The 20,045-nt window shown below is 37.1% G+C and overlaps 1 protein-coding gene across 2 annotated transcripts in view; it reads left to right on the top strand.

The window, feature by feature from the left end:
- The window catches only part of NOL10 (nucleolar protein 10), a 51,181-nt gene that overhangs the window by 17,858 nt on the left and 13,278 nt on the right, over positions 1-20,045 (top strand). For both annotated transcript variants that reach the window (XM_031611318.2, XM_090136368.1), the window contains 5 exons: positions 458-510; positions 16,640-16,766; positions 17,553-17,632; positions 17,754-17,852; positions 18,208-18,297. In XM_031611318.2, the coding sequence (XP_031467178.2) occupies positions 458-510; positions 16,640-16,766; positions 17,553-17,632; positions 17,754-17,852; positions 18,208-18,297 (449 nt within the window). The remainder of the gene's footprint in view (positions 1-457; positions 511-16,639; positions 16,767-17,552; positions 17,633-17,753; positions 17,853-18,207; positions 18,298-20,045) is intronic.

The following is a 20,045-nucleotide window of genomic DNA, read 5'->3' as shown; positions in this document are numbered from 1 at the left end:
AGATGAAATATGAGTAAAGCAGCAGACCTTATTATGATTTATGACTAGACTATAAATATGTGTTTGAAGACAAAGCAAAACAAAACCCAGCCCCTTGCTTGTGTTAGTTTGTGCCCAAAGTAGATTTAGAGTGCAAGGCAAACTGAATTTGTTGGGGACAGTGTCACGAGATGAACTATTTCAATTTGTTAAGAAAATTGGTGGTCTGCAGTTGTTAGAGCTTAGTGTTGCTTAGTGATGTTGAGCTAAGATAGAGGACAAAGGGCATGAATATATAGGAAATTACACTTGATTAATTGCACTGCTATTAGGCTTTTCTTTCCTTAGTCTTGTGTACAAATCCACTTCTTGTGAATTAAATACTTCAGGTATATATATGTGTGTGTGTACGTGTATATTTAAAAGTAATGCTGTCCTCTTGTGACTGATATTTTTTATTGTGGAAATCTCTTTTTAGGAATGCTAATGACTGCCAATGAAGCCCCTAGAATGAATATCTATTATATGCCAGTAAGTAATACAAGTTGTTGCTGATACTGCTCTTGTAAATCTGTCAGTAGTTTGGTGTCATTCATGATTTCTGCAAATTCACGTCTACATTCTCTGATTTCTCATGATAAAGTGCACTTAAGCTAACCCTAATTTATTCATGTAGTATGTTGAATTAATTAAAAACAAGAAACCCACAACAAACAAACAAACAAGCAAACAAAACAGCTTGTAATTTGTCTTTTCCTACTGATTGCAAAACTGGCACGTGGTGGTAGGAAATGCAGGTAGAGCTTTGATGTGGAAAAAAGAAGTCAAGTGTTTTTGATAGCTGATCAGAAGAGAATTCCTAAGTAGGGACTGTATAGCTTACTTTTGAGGTGATGATTTTGCTCTGTTGGGAAATATTTCGTAAGTGTCTTCAGTTTGTAGTACATAGTGATGTAGTCATGGCAGTAAATATTATTCTCTGTTCTTACAGGGGTATGTTATTGTGTGGTTTTGTGTATGGTTGTTAGCAGTAGCTTCTGTTCGGTGCCCAGTGTGGAACTCTTCTCTCAAAAGGCTCATCTGATAACTGTGCATTTGCCTGCAGTGGGTTGGTTTCAGGGAGACTCAACAACAGGGTGTTCTTGGCCTGGTAGGAGATGAATACTAGGGTGTGTGTACAGATGTTCCAGGGCATACTGAGCTTAAAAATTATGTACGCCTCCCCCTAAGTCACTTTCTTCACATTCTGGACAAACTATTGATCTTTAGAGATCAATTTTAATTTTCTTTTCTTTTTCTGCCCTTTAGGGCAGATTCATAGATTCATTAGGTTACTTTTTCCATTGTGGAACATACACTATATACATGTTATGTATACATGTGTAACCCCAGAAGTATACTCCCCTGAATTATTCTGTATAACACTTGTACCAAACCGTGTTGTCAGATTTTTGCATCTGAAGAAATGTAGAATTTTATACATAAGGTTTTTGTGTGTTGTTTATGTGAGATTGTTTCAGGGATGATAAATTGTCTATTTCTTGAATTCTAATCACTTTATATTCTGGAGCTGTTCCGTGGTTTAGGTAACAAGGGCAGAGGTACAACAAGTATTTTCTATTTTAGGCCACATATTATCAGTAGGTAGAGGTTTCAGGAGTAGGTCTCCAAGCCTTTTTTATCAATCTGCCTTTTAATTAGTGGGTTGGAGAAGGCAAACGCCCACATTTTCAGAGTCTGTTTGGTTTTTAAAACTTAAATTGACTGGTTGCAGCGTCTAAATAATTTGGATGGAAAAAAAAAAAAGCACATTCTTTCTGTTGCTAAGGCTAGGGTTCAGCTTCTCACTTAAAATTGTTCATTGGGATTTTTTGTTTTGTCTTCAGGTGTGCATGATTGATGAACAGTACCACCATAGCATGTTAGAGGTTCATATTCAACCTTGCCACTTAGTAAAGAAAAAGTTTCATTTCCTTGATTTGTCACTAGCAATGAATGTTGTTAGAATTTGTTCTAGTTAGTGTTATTTTGATTCTTTGCACAGACTGTAAAAAAAAAAAAAAAAAATTCAAAAAATATCACTTTCATGGAATCCTCTCTGAATGTTGTATTTATGTTTCTAAAATCGAATATGGAGTTTTTAGCTAAGAAGTATAAACACTCTGTATTAGATCTAAGATTGTGCTCAACAGACATTAACTGCAAACATAAATACTGCCTAATACTGTCTAGTACTTTTTCAAGTTTGGAACAGGCTGTTCCAATGAAAATCAACATTAAACCATATTCCTTTTCAGCATTCCCTGATCAAGTCCACCTGAACTTGTTTGAGTCATAACTTTTTACAGGTTTTAGGTTCACAGTGACACATGAGCATGCAAATGGATCCAAGCTTGGTTCCCAAATGATGAATCTAAAGCATAAATACAAATAAGAGGGGTTTTGTGTGTTTTTTGGTTTTTTTTTTTTGTGGATTTTTTTGTATGTGTATGAGAACACTTAAAACTTGTTTCAAAAGCTACCACTCAGACTATATTTGCTTTTTGAATAGGATAAACTTGTCCAGTTCATGTCTTCACATCTGAAGGCTGATGAAGGTGCCTTAAGTATTGACATGATTGTTTTATTCAGCAGTCTCTAGTTCACTACAAGTGAGTATTTTCAGATAGCATAAAACATGTAATATTCATTTTAGACAACAGAAGAGTTAAAGGTAGAAGAAATCATTTTGATATAAAGGCACAAGTTTCATATTCTGCTAACTTACTATCTGCCATTTCGCTGGCAAGAATGAAAGGGCTGGCACAAATCACAAATAGCATGGTGTAATTGAATGGTTACTTGCCACATTTCCTAAAAATTGAGTAGGTAGCTCACAAAAACTGCTTTTGTTGGCTGTTTTTATTATTATTTGTTTAATCTTTTTAAATGAAGAAAATGAAGAAAATATAAAACGGAGAAGTCATGTCAGCCTTAGGGCTCCAGGGCATTTGTTATTAAGGAAAACTCAATGTTATTAATGTGTTCACGTTCTGCTTTTATTCCTTGATCTCTGGGGCTCGTTATTTGAGCTCAGCAATGCACACCTGTCCTTTGGTTTGTATGTCAGTAGGTTATTAAGGCATGTCTTCTACCTGTGCTTGGAACACTGAGTAATTTCCTTTGTACAGACAAAGATGAGTTTGGTTGTATGCATCTTTGAGGCAAAGCTTGAGAGACCAAGTGATTTGCAGTTTTACATGATCTCCTTTCACAGGAAAATTTTCTGGCTTTTCATAACAACTAAGGTTCAATGGTTTGGTTTTTCTGCTTGTTTGTTTTCAGAGAATAGCTTAATTTTCTATCTGTTTGCTTTGAGATAGTCACAAATAGAATTTAAGATGCATCCTCTCTTTTTGAGATGTTGACAAGAACAAAATCTTAATTCTTCAGTGCCACAACAGAATAAATGCCCGAGGGAGAAACTACTGCTATGGAGGACAGTTGTGTTTCAGAGCTTTTGGAAGTACTTCTGTGCTTGATTGCCCCAGCCCTCATTGCCTTGTAGTGCTAGTAATTATTACTCTTTTTTGAGAGTTGGTTGTTTTTTTTTAAGTCTTTATTGGAGTAACTACAAGGGAGTACTGTAGATACTTAAAATCTTGAATTTTATGGTGCTGGGCTCTAGTTTACAAAATATGAAAAAAATCATAGAATCACAAGGTTGGAAAGGACCTACAAGATCATCTAGTCCAACTATCTCCCAACTTGGTGTCATCTGCAAGCTTACTGAGGGTATACTCAATCCCCTCATCTAGGTAATCAGTGAAGACATTAAACAAGATGGGCCCAGTACCAACCCCTGGGGGACACCGCTTGTAACAGGTTGCCAGCTGAACTTAATTCCATTAACCACTACTCATTGGGCACAGCCCTCTAGCCAGTTCCTTACCCAAAGAAGAGTATACCTGTCCAGGCCACAGGCAGCCAGTTTCCCCAGAAGAATACTGTGAGAGACCATGTCAGAGGCTTTGCTGAAGTCTAGGTAGGCTGCATCAACAACCTTTCCCTTGTCTACCAGTCTGGTCAACCAGTTATAGAAGGAGATGAGGTTGGTCAAGCACAACCTGCCTTTCATCAACCCATACTGGGTGGGCCAGATCCCCTGGACGCCACGCGCATGCTGTGTGATCTCACCCAAGATGATTTGCTCCATAACTTTCCCTGGTACCGAGGTCAGGCTGACAGGCCTGTAGTTCTCTGGATCCTCCTTACGGCCCTTCTTGTAGCTGGGAGTCACATTGGCAAGCCTCCAATCCTCTGGGACTTCTCCATTTAACCAGGAATGCTGGTAGATGGCCGAGAGCAGCTCATCAATCACCCCTGCCAGCTCCCTACGCACCCATCATTCCCACCAATCATTTCAGAAGAGGTGTGCAGAGGTCTTGCAGCACAGGGGCATATCTCCATGGATGAATGCAGACAGACCCAGAATCCTCGGTCCTTGTTTGGAGCTGGCCAGACAGCGTAAGACTGTGCCCAGCTTAATATACCCAGCCTCTCAGCAGGTTTTATTGGTGTGGGCACAGTGCTGTGTGAACACAGCTGTATGACTTCTGAACTGGAGCTGGTTTGTGTGTCTGGCTAGCCTGGAATATGGTCTGACTGAGCTCATGTCTGAATGAATTATCTGTCTATGTGTGCCCGTTCTCTCCATTGTTAATGCCAAAGCTCAATTTCCATTGCAAAAAATGACTTGTCTCTTGAACTTCAGGGTTATGAAGGAGTTGACAGCTATCATAATATTGTCTGTAAGTGAAATGATGTGCTTCAGCTTTTCCTGCAGGATTTTCAGCGTGATAGGTATGACATTTGAGACTTGGAATGTCTGAGTGAACTATATTTTTCTTTAGAAAAATAAATCAGAGCAATTGTTTCTTTCGTCTGCAAACTGTTAGTAGAGGTGGGGAGCGATTTGGGTTTACTAGAAAGAATAGACAGATTTGGTTTTAAGTGGAGAGAGGATGCACTGTGCAGGTACATGGGGCAGGAAGTGAGTAAAATCCCAGCTTAATCTGACCGTTAAAATGAAACGTTTGTTTTATATAGGTAACATCTTGAGCACCTTTGCTTAGAGACTTTGTTTTTATTTTATTTTGTTGGGCTCTAATGAAGGCAAGTGCCTCTGAATCGGGCTGTTTGCCAATAGTTTAATAGTTAACTTGCAGTTTATGCAAACACTTGGAACCCGCTTCTTGCCAGCTGGCTTCCTGATACCTCGCTTTGATGTGTGCCTCGGGAAGACTGAAATGAGAGCTGTGTGCGCCTTGGGATACTTTTCAGACTACTGACTCAGAAACATAAGTTGAGTCAATAGTGCAACCTGGTTCTGTCCAAAGAAGTGAAGGGAGGAAAAAGCTCAGCTGGCATCTGTTGGTCCACTGGACTGAGATCTAAAATGAGCTGTATTCTCTTCAATTTAAGCTAAGCTGTCAGCTTCCATGACGGGTAATGTTCTCTTTTCAGAGCCTATATATTAGCTTCTGGGTGCTTTGGTTGGAAAGAAAGGAGCACATATGTTATTCATTCTGAATGATTACTACTGGTTACATGAACACATCTCATCTTAGTGCAGATATTTCAACCAGTGTTGTTTCCTTTGCTGGACTTGAAAATTTGGGCTACATATTATACATACTGAAACTAAACTTGCTCTATTCATTAGGCTGCTAAAAGAAGAGAGCAATTAAGAGTTTAATTAATTGAGTGTAATATTCTATGTTCTGGATATATATATATTTTTCTTTTGTTTTGTTTTTGTTTTACTTGCCTGCAGTCTTGGCAGAAAACTCCCTGTTGAGGCTAGAAGCAATGTACTTTTGGTGTAGGGAAGATATTAAGCTCTTTAAGAAGAAATAAATCCTGGAGCATCTCTGGCTTCTCTTCAGGTGGTTTTGGAAAATCATTTGATATCCCGGTACTCTCCTAGTTCAGGGCTGTTGGAGTTATAAAGTGGAAATGTTTCAAGGACAGCTATTTCTTGCCTGCTCAGTGATTTGGTTTCTCCAAGAATATCTTCATTTTGGGTCTGGATTCTAATACAATACCTTCTTTGGATGTATGCATCTTGTTATTGCTAGAAATATTTATCGACTTTGTCTTCATCAAGTGAAGTAGCTTTTCAAACTAGACACTCTTGGTGCTTCTTTCCTTTCCTACATGTTATTTTAAATTATTTTATTTCTTCGTTTTTTAGATTCTCTGCTTGCCTGTTTAATTATTCTTTATCACTGTTTTTTTTTTTTTTCTTTTTTTTCTTTGTACCACTCATAGATGTACAGTCTTTAAAAAAAAAAAATTCTTAGTCTTAGGAGAACATGTTTTGTTTGGACTGTAGTTTTTCAAGTTAGCTGCCATTTCTGACTGAACTGAGTGAGGAGTTGTTGGTCTGGTGACAGTGCCATTGACTAGTTCTGTACAAGGGTTATAATAATCAGAGATTTATTCTAAAGTTTAGTTGTTTCTCACTTAAAGATGTGAGAGATTCTTTGTGTATGGCATGCTCCACACATAACTCTGTTACAGCCTTTCAGAATAGTCCTATCAATTTTTATCCGTCTAAGATTTTCTTCCTCATTCTTCCTTTTTTTTTTTTTTTTTTTAATCTTTTTGAGGTCTAACTGTTGTCCTTTCTCTCTTGGATCTTCATATGGTGAAATATGGTTAGAGGCTAACACCTCTCCACCAGTTGTGCTAAGATCAGTGTTGTGTATCATCAGCCAGTATTCAAGTAGTTGTGGGTGCCATTTGGCATTATGAGTCTCATCTTCTAACCTGATGTTTGGCTTCTGCATGGCAAAAGCTATAAATTAAATAGTACAATTCTTTGTATTTCACAGAATCATAGAATCACTAAGGTTGGAAAGACAGCTAAGATCATCTAGTCCAATCATCAACCCATCACCACCATACCACTAAACCATGTCACTCAGTTTGGCATCTACTCTTTTCTTGAACACCTCCAGGAATGTTCAAGAACTCCATCATCTCCCTTGGCAGACTGTTTCAGTGCCTGACCACTCTTTCTGAGAAGAGTTTTGTCCTGATATTCAACCTGGACTTCCCCTAGTGAACTTGAAGCCATTAGCTCTTGTTCCTTCTCTAGTTACACAGGAAAAAAGGCCAACTCCTACCACGCTACATCCTCCTTTCATGTAGTAGTGGAAAAGATAAGCAGTAGCCTGTAAGATTATGATTTCTTTTAGGATGTCTTCATGTCGTCTGACTGGTATTATTAGATCATCCTGAAATACCTAAACTGTCTTCTTGAAGATGGTATAATGAGTCTGAATTGTTTTCAGAAGACAGTTGTTCATCTACGTCAATGCAGCTGTTACATCAAGACCTTTTTGGTAGGGAGGAAAGCAAGCATGGAACTGAATTGAGCCAAGAGATTTTTTTGTCACTGTCCAGAAAACATTTCATTCCCTGGGAATAAAACATTGTAAAACAAAAATGCAGTAGTTATGACATAGAATGGGAAATATTGGTCTCAATTGTAATTTAGCTTATTTCAGGATCTGAAATGACTATAAAGTAGGGATGTTACAGAGTAGCATATTACAGTCATGCTTTGGGATGGTGTTGAAAGAAAGAAACTTTCCGTTAATAGACAGTTAAGTGCATCTTTGGCCTTTAAGCTAACTGAGTTTTTGTGTATCATTCTAGAGCAATTTTCCATTCAGAACATTCTAATCCTTTATACATAAAATCGTGCAAATATAACAAGAACGCCTGCTGCATGATATATTATCCATCTCACAGTATTAACAAGCTTAGGAAAAAAATTGTTTATCTTGATAAACAGAAATGTGAACTTCCTCTTTTTAACCTAAACACTATCAAACTGAAAAATAACACGCTAGGCTTATTCCCAACAAAGGATATCCTCTCTTTTCCATGCACTGACTGAAAGAAGGTACTGCTTTTCACACATACAAGAAGAAAAACACTGATCTGTGATAAGTGGGAAGCAATTTCTGATCTTCCTGTAAAATTTGTTGCAGATGGTGATGGTGCTGCTGATGTAGTAGTTTAACATCATGAATGGATTATGAAGCGTGAGTCCTGCTTACTGCTGCTACGAGTGACAGTATGATAGACAACATTTGTCCTCCTTTTTCTTTAATGAGCAGCACCATCACAAGTAATTAAAAGATGTAATCACTGAGAAGGAAGTTTTATACTGTACTATGTTCTGTCAGCATGTGGGTTTTTAAGCTTTTTTTATCAGAAAAGACAAAGGACGTGATAATTCTCTGTGTAACTTCAACTGAAGATTACACTGTATTTTTGAAAGTGGAGGATCTCGTAGCTTATCTGTATTGTCATCTGGCTGCTTTACCAGTGAATAAGATGTGCTGAGTTATGACTTATTTACAAAAATAGTTTCAAAGTTGTAAGGATTTAAGATTTTTATCATGCAAACCTGATAGATGAATAGAGCTAATCAAATTTATGAAAGCTAGCATTTGGAAACATTTTGAAAGATATTTCCTACTCAGAGAAAATCATTTCCAAAGTTCCATAAAACTTATTACTGAAATTGTTCTCTGGAAAGGGTAGGTTGATTTGTGTGAAGGTATCCTCATTATCTGTCTGGAGGAACTGCACATTCCTAACAGATAGCTGCTTTTCCTTTCCTGTATGTTGTCTGGCAGACGTGGTATAAACACCCAGACCAGTTTGCTGCCAGATTTGCAAAGAGCAATTAGATTGCCATGATAGGGAATTATCAGAAACTCACATGTTCCTGAATTTCCAGTGGCTTGTCTATTACATAAAGTAGTACAGCTGCACTTGCCACTACTTCTTTATCTGTAGCACTCCCTGAATGTCTGTAAAATGCCGGTCGTGCTCTGAAATACAGTACAGTCAGTTTGGTTTTCATGAGCATAAAGATAATTATGTTGTAAAATTACTTGCTATCTGGCTTGTATTGCATGACTCCAGTTTTCCAGTCACAGAAGAGAGAGGCAAGTCACCATGCAGGGTGACAGTTGGAAAGTTTTCCGTTCCATCAGAGATTTTGCATTTCTAGCTTATTCTTAGTTCTTGCTTGGTTGTAATGTAGGTTGCAGTCAGCAGCATTAAAACAATCCAAGTGATAGTTACGAAGTTTTGTCCATTGTTGGCCCATGGCCTTCGTACTACTGACCCATGCTGTTATATTTTGTGATGCACATTTTTGACAGTGTCAAAACAAGCAGAACTTGTGTGGAAGTTCTTTCCTGATATAGCTGATATATCCAGGGCAATTATGAATTCTCTCACCTTTCTTATCCGTTTCCCTACCGTCACAGCTGAAAATGAAGGGTGAGAGTGGTGGTGCGCTTGGAAAGTTTGGGGAACTTTTCATTTGTTTTCTATGGTGGGAAAGTGTTTGAAGAAAGTCAAGTTTTCTAATGGCTTTGGGAAGCTCTTACCTTGAGCTTTGTTTGATTAGTTGACTTAAAATGAAAGTAGTGGGTTCTTGTGCTTCAAGTTTTTGTCATCTTATCTTCGCAGCTCTGTACGTCTAGAGAGCTAAAAAAATGAATAAGGAATTTGAGAAATAGAAAAGACCATAGCAATACTGTCTAGGATTTATCTTTTATGTATGTCATCATGTCAGAACATGATAGGGATACTGATGAAAGATTAGACTCTTTAATTCTTAATGCCACTGGTGGTAATTGACTTGAGAAGTACCACTTTTTCTTCCTGTCTTGTGAGAACGAGAATTAATGTACTGATTTTAGTTAGTTGTGATGAGTAATGTTCTGTCTTTGCTGAAAAATTATTTGCTGTCCCTATTTTGGTACTTCTTTCTCAACATTACAAGGAACGGGACCATTGCCTTCTCGAGAATGCATTAGCTTCAGTGAGAAGACAGTTTAAGGAGAGCAGGCCTGTGACTGGTAAGCAACTTATATCTGTCAGCTAGGAGAATTGATGATTAATAAAAAAACAATACACCATCTACAAAGCCAAACTATTTAGGATTAGAAAAAGAAGTCGTTACTATCTATTAACTACTAGGCATTTGGAAACGTTTTGAAACTAGAAAGATTTAGTATTTAATTCCTAGAAGAGGTGTGCAAGTTCCTGTTCTTGTTTAACACTAGAGAGATCTTAAAAGCAACATTTCCTTTAACGTGCTCTCCGAAGGAGCAAAACCTCCAAGTGCTCATTTGGCAGCTCCCATAGCACAGTGAAAGGTAGAAAAACCAACCTCCCTCAGATTAATGAATCTGCCAAAAATATCTGGATGTGCTGGAGTTAGAGTGAGAGAAAAAGCCAATTCGTTGTATAGTTCATTGAAATTTATGAGTGTATGGGCTTAAAACCAAATGCAATGCTGTTGTCAGGAACAAAGAGGAAAAAGAAAAGAGCTTTTCAGTTTCTCGGTCATAGCTGTGCTTCAGTGAGCTACTCATGGCCATGGAAGTTAGTTGCTGTAAAAGAATCAAATCTACTCCATATAATAATGTAAAGTGAATGAAAACATGAAATGAGAAATGAAAGCATATGGGTAATTCATTTGGAATCTATTGTCAAAATCCATTTAATTTAGAGAATTAAAGAATTTTACTCATAAATTAAATGGGATTACTTATGAGATTGAAAAGGCACAACTGGAGTTGGTTGTAGAGTGTTCATAGGGAAAAAGTAGAGGAGAAAGGAATGGCAGGATGATACTGAAAATCGGGAATTGTTTGGAGGACGTTGGTTGCTATGGGATAGGTGCTGTATATGGAAACGTAGATAGAAACATAACAAGGTAATGCCATCCCAGGGCTCTTCTCTAACACAGGCTCATCTCATGGCTTCCCCAAAGTATGTGGCCTGTGCACACCGAAACCCAAAGTGCAGAAATAAGAATGGAGAGATGGAGGCTATCATGTGTCCAAGCCAGAAATAGTACATCTGGTTTTGGGGAGTTACCCGTTGTGGTTGATGTAACCATGAGGGGTAACAGGGTATAGCAAGGTATTGTTTTTCCTCTTCCCTTTTCAATGCCTATGATGGAAACTTTTCAAAATTATTACATATTGAGATCTGTCTAATGCTTAAAATTAGAGAACAAAACATTAAAAACAGTACTCTTAAAATGAATAGTAATTAATTACTCATGTAATTGCATTAATTAAACCTGGCTATGCAATTAGGGAGCTAATTATGTTGAAAACACAATTGCACATTTCAATCACTGCCCACACCCTGGAGATCGCCCAGTTTCTTCTCATCCCTCATTAGACCTTCTCTAATCTCCCTCTCCTGTTGACTAGCATAATTGAAACTGAATGTGCGCTCACGTAGATGTGCATTTGCTTTCTCCAGCAAATAGTTACAAATTTAAAGTGATTATGGTATTTTATGAAATGTGTGTGTGTGCATATGTGTGTATATAGATCAAATATGTATGTATGTGTCCGACAGGTAAGATATGCATGTGAAAGCATTGAGTCATATGTATGAAGAATATTTAATTTAGAAAAGACTTTTCTGTGTTTAACTGCTTGAAGGCATTTTTATTTTAATGAGAACAGTGCAGTGGAGGTCTTCCTTGGGTCATGGTGTCCCAGGCTGTTTTATCACAGGCAGTCAGATTGTATCATCTTGTCCATAAATATGTCACATTTCATCTTAAAATCAGTTGTTTGTTTCTTCCTATTATCTCCACGCATTTTCTGATGTTTAGCTAAGTTGGCAGTGTTACTGTGATAGCTTTGCATGTATTTATTCTTACTGCTTCACAAATCATCCTGATGGCTTTTCGCTGTCTGTGTTACACTTTGCATTCGTGTATCCTGAGCATGATTACCTGAAGCTTTACAAGATGTCTCTGCTGAATTATTATCCCTGTCCTATCCTAATACGATGGCTTTATGATTGTTCTATTGATTTGAGGTCAGATAGTATCATTTTTTGCCTGTTCTGTTCTTTACATCTGGTAGTGATTGGCTGTAAATGTCATTCAGTTTGCAGCTCTGTAGTTTTCAGGGAGTTTGTCATTAGTACATTTCTCAGGCATTTTCCCGCTCCATGTGGCACTCACTGGTGAAAATATTCAATAGCTTCACTTGTAATCTCCTTTCTGTGCAGAAATTAGCAAAAACTGTTTCTCATTAGCCAGTCCGTATCCTGCCCTCCAGTTATTAAAATTATCATCTAACTGGTAATTCTGCGCAATACGCTGTGCCCAGAAATGTGCCAAGGACCTTAAAGATCTGCTATTTCTGTTGTAATTCACATTATTCAAATAGGATGGCAGTGAGTGCTGTCACTGCAGTTGAAAATTTTTGCTGCCTCATGAAAGTCATACAGTCTGACTTCAACATCCCTAAAGGATGGATGAACAGTTTGAACATTTTTGAAACTTTTACATTATGTCATAAAAGAACAGTGATTTATTTTCATACTTACTTATAACTTTGTAATTTTATGTGTTCCTATGGGTATGGCATGGTACAGCATCACAGTGCTAGTGTCTGTGAGGCTGTATGGTGCTGTCCTGTAGAGCTAAGGCAGAGACTCTGGAAGCACTTAAGTGTTCTGTTGAATGATGCCCACATGCACACAGTTAGTTTTCCAGAGGGAATTTAGGCAGTTTAGACTTGACAAATTCAATTTAATTATTTAAAATCTGATCTCTGCTTCTTATAAACACTTTTGCATGTTTTTAATTGTTAAAATATGTAAATAAAAGTTGGGAGGAGTGTCTGATGTTTGACTCTTAATGCGTTTCTGATATCTCGTATCTGATAGCTAAAGAGTTAATCACTATCTTGTATGAATTATTCCTGGGATTCACTGTTTAATGTCTTAAAAAATAGATTTTGGAACCTGTTCTGACTACCTGAGGAAAGTCCAACTGCTGAGTTCACTTCTGTGGATTTGATCCCTTAAATCATTGCATCATTTGAGTTAGATGGGACCCTTAAAGGCCATCTGGTCCAACTCCCCTGCAATGAACAGGGACACTCACAGCTCCATCAGGTGCTCAGAGCCCCATCCAGCCCGAGCTTGGATGTCTCCATCGCTGGGGCACCCACCACCTCTCTGGGCAACCTGTGCCAGTGCCTCACCTTCCTTACTGTAAAAAATTTATTTCTTATATCCGGTGTAAATCTCCCCTGCTTTAGTTTGAAACCATTTCCCCTTGTCCTATCACAGCAGATCCTTATAAAGAATCTGTTTCCTTCTCATAGCTTCCCTACAGAAACTGAAAGGCCACTGTCAGGTCTCCCTGAACCCTTCTCTTCTCCAGGCTGAACAGCCCCAGCTCTCTCAGCCATGACATCTGACTGCAGAAGCTGCTGAGCATCTTGGGCTGCTTATAATTTGAGTGAATTGCACATTTAATATTGTTAGGATTAGACCCGTTCTTTTGGTGTCAAATGGTCACTTGGCATTTTAAAGTGTGCAAGTGCTGTCAGGTGCTCCAGACTGAAGGTAAGGAACATCTATTGTGGGCTAAGAGTAGCACCTAGTGTATCCTCACGTTCATTAACTGCAGGGAAGATAGAGAATTAGGCATGGCCCTAATTACAGCACAGCACTACGCAGAGCTGCACCATGCAAGGCACATGGTGGTACAAAATGATTGAATTGTCTTGTAAAATAGAACTGTGTTCTCTGAAGCTTTTTTATAGTATTTTCAAAGTGTTTGTCAACTTGTTTTTATCTTCCTGTTCTAGGGCAGTTTGGCCTTGCCCCGGGAACAGTTTGTAAACTCAGATGAGTTGTATGCTACATTAGTTGTCATATTTTGTTTTCTGTGCTTACACAGGAGAAAAAAAAAAGACACTCTAATGTATACAAATAAAAATCTGGCATTAGATGGCCTGGTGCTAATAATATTAGTTAAAAGCTTGTATCTTTGCTTCATGTGGTTTTGTATAACACATCAAAGGGAAGTCACCTGTAGCATCCATGTTGATGCAGTGAGAAGTCTGTGTGGTCAGCGCGCCCTGCTCGGTGTCTCCTGCTCAGGAGAAGAGGTGCCTTGTGGCCTTGCCCAGCAACAGAGGATTCCCAGGCCTTGATCACATCTTGTTTGGAATCTTTTCAGGAGGAAGGAGGGAAAGCAGGAAGCAGTCTGCCTGTGTCGCTGCCAGCTGGCTCAGCCTGCAGCCTGGGCTGCTCTGTTAATAGGCAAAAATAGTTTCAAAGACAGTCTTTTTCACTTTCACTGGAAATCAGTGGAAATTGTTTCAAGAAGTGGTAATTCTGCTGAAAATGGAATAATAACGAACATAGCAAAAATATTGTTTTGGTCACTGTTGGTGATGTCTGGTTTTCCTAGCCTAAGAAATATTTGAGCAAAAGCCAGGTTTAGATGTGCACTCGTTTACTAAGGATTTTCCCATTAGCTGTATGCCACTTCTCTGATACTCACAGAGAAACCTATCTGATAGTTCATGAAACTGGAAAGATGAGGCTGTGGAGCCCAGCTTTTCCACGTGTGCTGCTGTATGGATGGAAACCAGTGACCTGGTACAGGGCAAAAGTTGCATTCCTGAATCTTATCTTAACGTAACCTGGTTCCCATAGTGTGCACACAGTTACACTGCTGTGGTTTTATTTTATTTATCTACTATTTTCCCCCAAAACTTATACTCCTGCAAAATACTGTACTGTATGCTTTGTTGTTCCAGCTTTGACTGCTGCTGTTCCAATGCGGAGTGGAGCTATAGCTGAAGAGCAGATAAACTTTTTTCCATTATTTCTGTGCTTTAATTCTTCTTCTAAAGATTTACACCAGTCAAGATCACATGTGGGGATTACCCTAATTGGTTGCAGTTGTCTAAATTCTCATGACTAATATGTGATGTGTAATGCTTGAACAGATAGTGCCATGCAAATGGCAGTGATGAAAAAAGTTTATTGAAGTGATAGCAATCTTTACATAGTGTGTCAGCAAGATGGAATGAAGGGAAACTCTTTATTTAATTGGAGAGTCAAGGAGTCTCAACTCGCACTTCTAAACATCATCAACACAGAAACTTAGATTTGATTACAGAAGAAGTTATGTTTAGTTAGGTGAAGTTTAAAGGAGATACCCCTATTCTAGTCATGTTTTGATGATCTGGTAATGAAGAAATAACTACTGATTTATTCAGTGGTGTGAAAAATAGTGGGACATTTTATATTCCTAGACTACTTTCTAATTGATATAAAAAAAAAAAAAATGGCATTTATATTTAGAAGTGAATTTGAGAGGAAATAACTGAATGGAAAACCTGCATGGAAAATCTGCAGTGTTGACACAAAATTGATCTGAAAGTTGTATGATGTTTAAACTGTTACAAGATCAAAAGTGGGAGTTTGGTTAATACTTCAAGGAGTGAAAACTTTCTTGTCAGTGACATCTTAGGGCTTTTCCTGTAAGCTCTTACTAATTGGACTAAAATATACAGCACTGTTTAAAAAAATAAAAAAAAAAATTGGCTGTTACAGTTCTCAGCTAAAGAGAAATCATGCTAGATACAAAGACAATGGTATTGCAGAGTATTATTGTCCAGAGTTTTAGTCTAGAATATTAGTAGATTGTTATGGTCTAGAATACAAGCTTACATTTTTTTGTCTGTGGTTTTCTTCGAAGATCTACATAGACTTGTAGTAGTCTATTTCTAGTAGAAGACTACTACAGTACTTGTAGTACATGTAGTACATGTCTACTGATTGCCCTCTCTTGTTAAGGAAACTATTCATATTGTATATGTGTGTATGTGTATAGTTTTTCGCGTGTGTAGTTTTTCATGTGATTTTTTAGTAAACAAAATGGAAGTCTCATTCAGAGTCCCTCTCTAGGAGGTAATTGATTTCTTTATGTTCTAAAATGCCGTCTGATTTGCTCTGGAGAGAAAAATGTAGTGTTGGATTTTTCCATTCAGCTAGCTCACCTACTAAAATAATAATACTGGAACAGCTGAATATGCCTGTGTGTATCAAGATAGAGTGGAATTTCAATCAGAACAGCAGGAGGGAAAAGTGATGGGAGATAATGATTAACTTGGGAAGTTGGAGGAAGCATATATGGAAAAGTAAGATGATGGTGCCACATCATATTGTTCAAATAATTCCTCTGCCTCATGGTGGAAATATGCAAGTTTTGTTTTTCAGTATTTCCCATTATTTTTCACACAGTCTGAATTTTCCTTGAATAAAAGTACATTAAATATACCTGTGATGTTCTGTTTTAATTAAAGTAAATAGGGCAGAATAGGATTTAACATGATTATGTAGTGAAGTAATGAGTCTACAATCCAGCTGTGCTTTACAGATTAGCTGACACCTACTGCCCTTAGTTAACTTCTTAATTGTATTTATAACATTTAGCTCTGAGCTTTTAATAAATTACTTGGTCAGGCTAGGATCACTTGAAACACTTGAAGTCTTTATATTGTTGACCTCAAATAAATTACCTATGTTAAAATAACACTTACATGATCAGTTGTACTCCTTATTGATAATGCATGCAGTAGGTTTAACTGCTGTTGTTCTTAAGGTTTATTTGACTTAATAGGGATTCATTTATTCTTCCATTACAGCAAAGTAGCTGAAATGTAACTGTAGGCCTGTAGGCTTTTTTTTTCTGTAAGAATATGCAATTTTGTAACTATAATATCCACAGGTTTTGGGACCTGCTCCTAAATGGTGTTCTTTCTTGGACAACTTGACTGAAGAACTGGAAGAGAACCCAGAGAGCACAGTTTATGATGACTACAAATTTGTAACCAGAAAAGACCTTGAAAATTTAGGTAAAACATTTGAGTCTCCTTGTTAGTTGACATCTTTGCTCGGGTTTTTTTGTTTGCTTTGTTTGTTTATTTGTTTATTATTTACACATTTGTAAGTTTTGTAGTTCATATGTGACTTATCAGTGAGAAATGTTGGGGAAGCATTCAAAATTCATTGGCAGTAGTTTCTTCCAGTCATCTTGGTTATTAATATAGCAGACTAATGACTTTTTGGTCTTTGGTTTGTTATAAAAGATTTCCTTTTTTCTCAGTTTTGAATTTCTAAAAAGATATGTGAAAGGCAAATTTGAAAACTCTTGAAGTATTTTGGTTCTTACTCTTAGGTTACGGCCTAGGGTGATAGTTTTATGATGGTAATGTATTTCTTTCACCATGTTGATTCTTCAAAGATAGTGACCTAAGGCAAAATTCTCTGAATCAAAACGTCTCTATGCCACAGTAAAAAAAAAAAAGTGATCGTCAAACATGTATAGACTTTCCGTTAAAAAATCTCTCTCATTTTTTCTTTGTAAAGTGCCTATGGTTTGCAGTGCTTGTAGGCATCTCTAAAAAGTGTAACATGTAAGAAAAATTGAATTTGTTGCTCTGAAGTAGCTTAGATTTCTTGCTGATTTTTTTTTGTTGTTGTTTAATATAGTCTTGATGTACTGGGTGTGACTGTTAGAGATTCATGTATCGCGTCAGCAGTGCTTGTTTGTCTTAAACTGAGTAAGTGAAGTGGCTAGCTTGGAATAGGAGTCCTTTATCCATGACAGCTCTTTGAAATCCTCTGTAATTTTTTCCCAGGCCTTGCTCATCTCATTGGATCATCATTGCTCAGAGCGTATATGCACGGCTTTTTCATGGACATAAGGCTTTACCATAAGGTAAAAGAGGATGATGCTTGTAAACTTTCACTATTGATAATAAAATATGTTTCCCCCCACAAATAGAGGACTGTATCCTGTATTAATTATGTTCTTTTTACTTTTTTCTGCTTAATCAAAGGCAAAAATGATGGCCAACCCCTTTGCTTACGAAGAATACAGAAGAGAAAAAATAAGACAGAAAATAGAAGAAACACGTGCACAGAGAGTCCAGCTGAAGGTAAATGAATATGCTTCTGAAAAAATATTCATAGAGTGATGTATTCCTAAGTGTATCATAGAGGTGTAATTACTTAGGACTTGATTCTGTTTATCATCGGAGACAAAAGGTAAACTTAGCTTTAATTTATCAAACTTTTTGATTGGAGCCATAAAATTCTTATGCATATGAATCCCACAGATGAGTGACTCTGCTGCTTGAGCAGATAACTGGTGATAAAACTTGTTTCTGCTTGTCTTTAACCTAAACGTCTTATTTCATTAAAATGTGATACTCTCAAAGGAGATATATAAACACAATACTGTTTTTTATATCAGTATTCTATTTATACCAACATTCCATGTATATTCTTTAGAAACTTCCCAAGGTCAATAAAGAGCTCGCCCTCAAACTGATTGAAGAAGAAGGAGAGGAACAACAGGCTACTAAAAAAAGGAAACAGAAGGTGAGCGTCTGTTTTAGATGCTTCTCTAACCTGGAATGCAGAAATGGTAATGCCTACAGTTACTGACTTGCTGTTTTCTGGCCCAAAAGATTCAAAAATCTGTTCTTTCTTGTCTCATAAATAACTTTCTCTACTTGGTGACTGGACTATGGGCTTCTGTAGCTAGAGAACTAAAAAGGCCCGTCAGTAACATTGTCATCTATATTGCAAATTTTGAAGTACCTGCTGTTGGAGATGATAATGAGCTTTGTAGGGGTCCAGAAGCTAGTTAAATACAAAATCAATACCAAAGTTTTTCAATTAAAATAAATAAATAAATAAAAGCATTTTTTTCATTTGTCAGTATTTTGGTGGTAACCATGACAAGATAGATGTAATGGGTATAAATGAGGAGCATGAGGCTGCCTGAAGTTGTATTTCAATATAATTGCCTTTCTTTATAAAATGTAGTCAACTGTATATAAAGTAGCTAAGATGGCTCATTCTTATGCAACAGAAAATTTTACTGATGTTGAAGTAATCCATTTTTATCTTAGAATTAGCATAAAGGAAAAAAGTAATTAATGTTTAATTTCTAATGGGAGCAGATGGCACAGTAGAAGTTTGTCTTTTCAGCCTCTTTATATTAGCAGAGTCCAGGTTCTTTACATAGGTAGCATTTTATAGGTGCTCATTCTCACAGGTGTGCTGCATTCATAGAAGGCAGGTATTAGCTTCATGTGGCATGTAATGAAACCTTGTGTGATTCAGTTGATACAGTAGGAAGTATGAACAACTGAAAATGTAGGTCATAGTAAAACCTTCAATTTCAGCTTTCTAAGCCTGTGTTGAAATGAGTACCTTATGTGGGGTAGTGATTTGCCCAGGAACACATTGCATCTTTACATAGATTAAAAAGAGTACATAAAGATGCATGTCCTGATTATTTGTGATGTGGGACTGATTGAATTTTTAGCTTCCAAATGAAACTGCAGGTCGTACTTTTGCAACAGCTTCCATATTTGATATTTACACTTGTTTTCTGTATCCTTTTTCCCCATTTGAGAGATAAAAATGAAAATCTAGTGCTAGTGTGGGTTGAATGGGATATGTTTGGAGACATTAAAAGATAAGCTTTTATTGTAAAATGTGTGTATTTAATGATTTGAAACAATGACAGCCAGTATTCATATGAGCTGAAGTTGTAGTTTGAACTGTTCTTAATTCAACTCATTTTACTGGGATCATATTTTTTTTTTCTTTAGCATGAATGAAATTGCTTTTTCCTTTCCATATGTGAGGACAGTGAAGGAATTGTCATAAGATGTGTAGAAACAGTTCTATGTATTTACAGTAAAACAGCAGTAGCATTGCTTAAAGAAGTGTTTGTCCTGATAATTTGTTTTATGTGTTGTAGAGTCATTCTCATTCAGGCAGAATATTTGCCTCAGAGATACTGCTGATTAGTCAGTAGATACCAGCATGTCTCCAGTCTATCTGGCTGAATGTATGAGAAACATTAATTCAGAAATACTAGTAATTGTGTTTTCAGGGTATCTGTAGTGTGCAGGCTACACACTAAAAAGTAAAAGCCTGTCTTGCCTACAGGAAGCTTAGAATGATATTTATTTGATGTTTGTGAAAGTAATAAAGTATATAATGATATAACAAAAAAATTCAATTTATGTGACCTGGAAAGATAAAATAACTGACATGTACTGTTTTTGAACTTTGCTTAATTGAAAAGGTGTTACATATCTTTGGCAGTG

Source organism: Phasianus colchicus, chromosome 2 (genome assembly GCF_987193195.1).
Source record: "Phasianus colchicus chromosome 2, bPhaCol1.hap1.1, whole genome shotgun sequence".
NCBI classification, from domain to species: domain Eukaryota; kingdom Metazoa; phylum Chordata; class Aves; order Galliformes; family Phasianidae; genus Phasianus; species Phasianus colchicus.
Note: the sequence above shows the minus strand (reverse complement) of the source record. Positions and strands in the feature narration are given on the sequence as shown.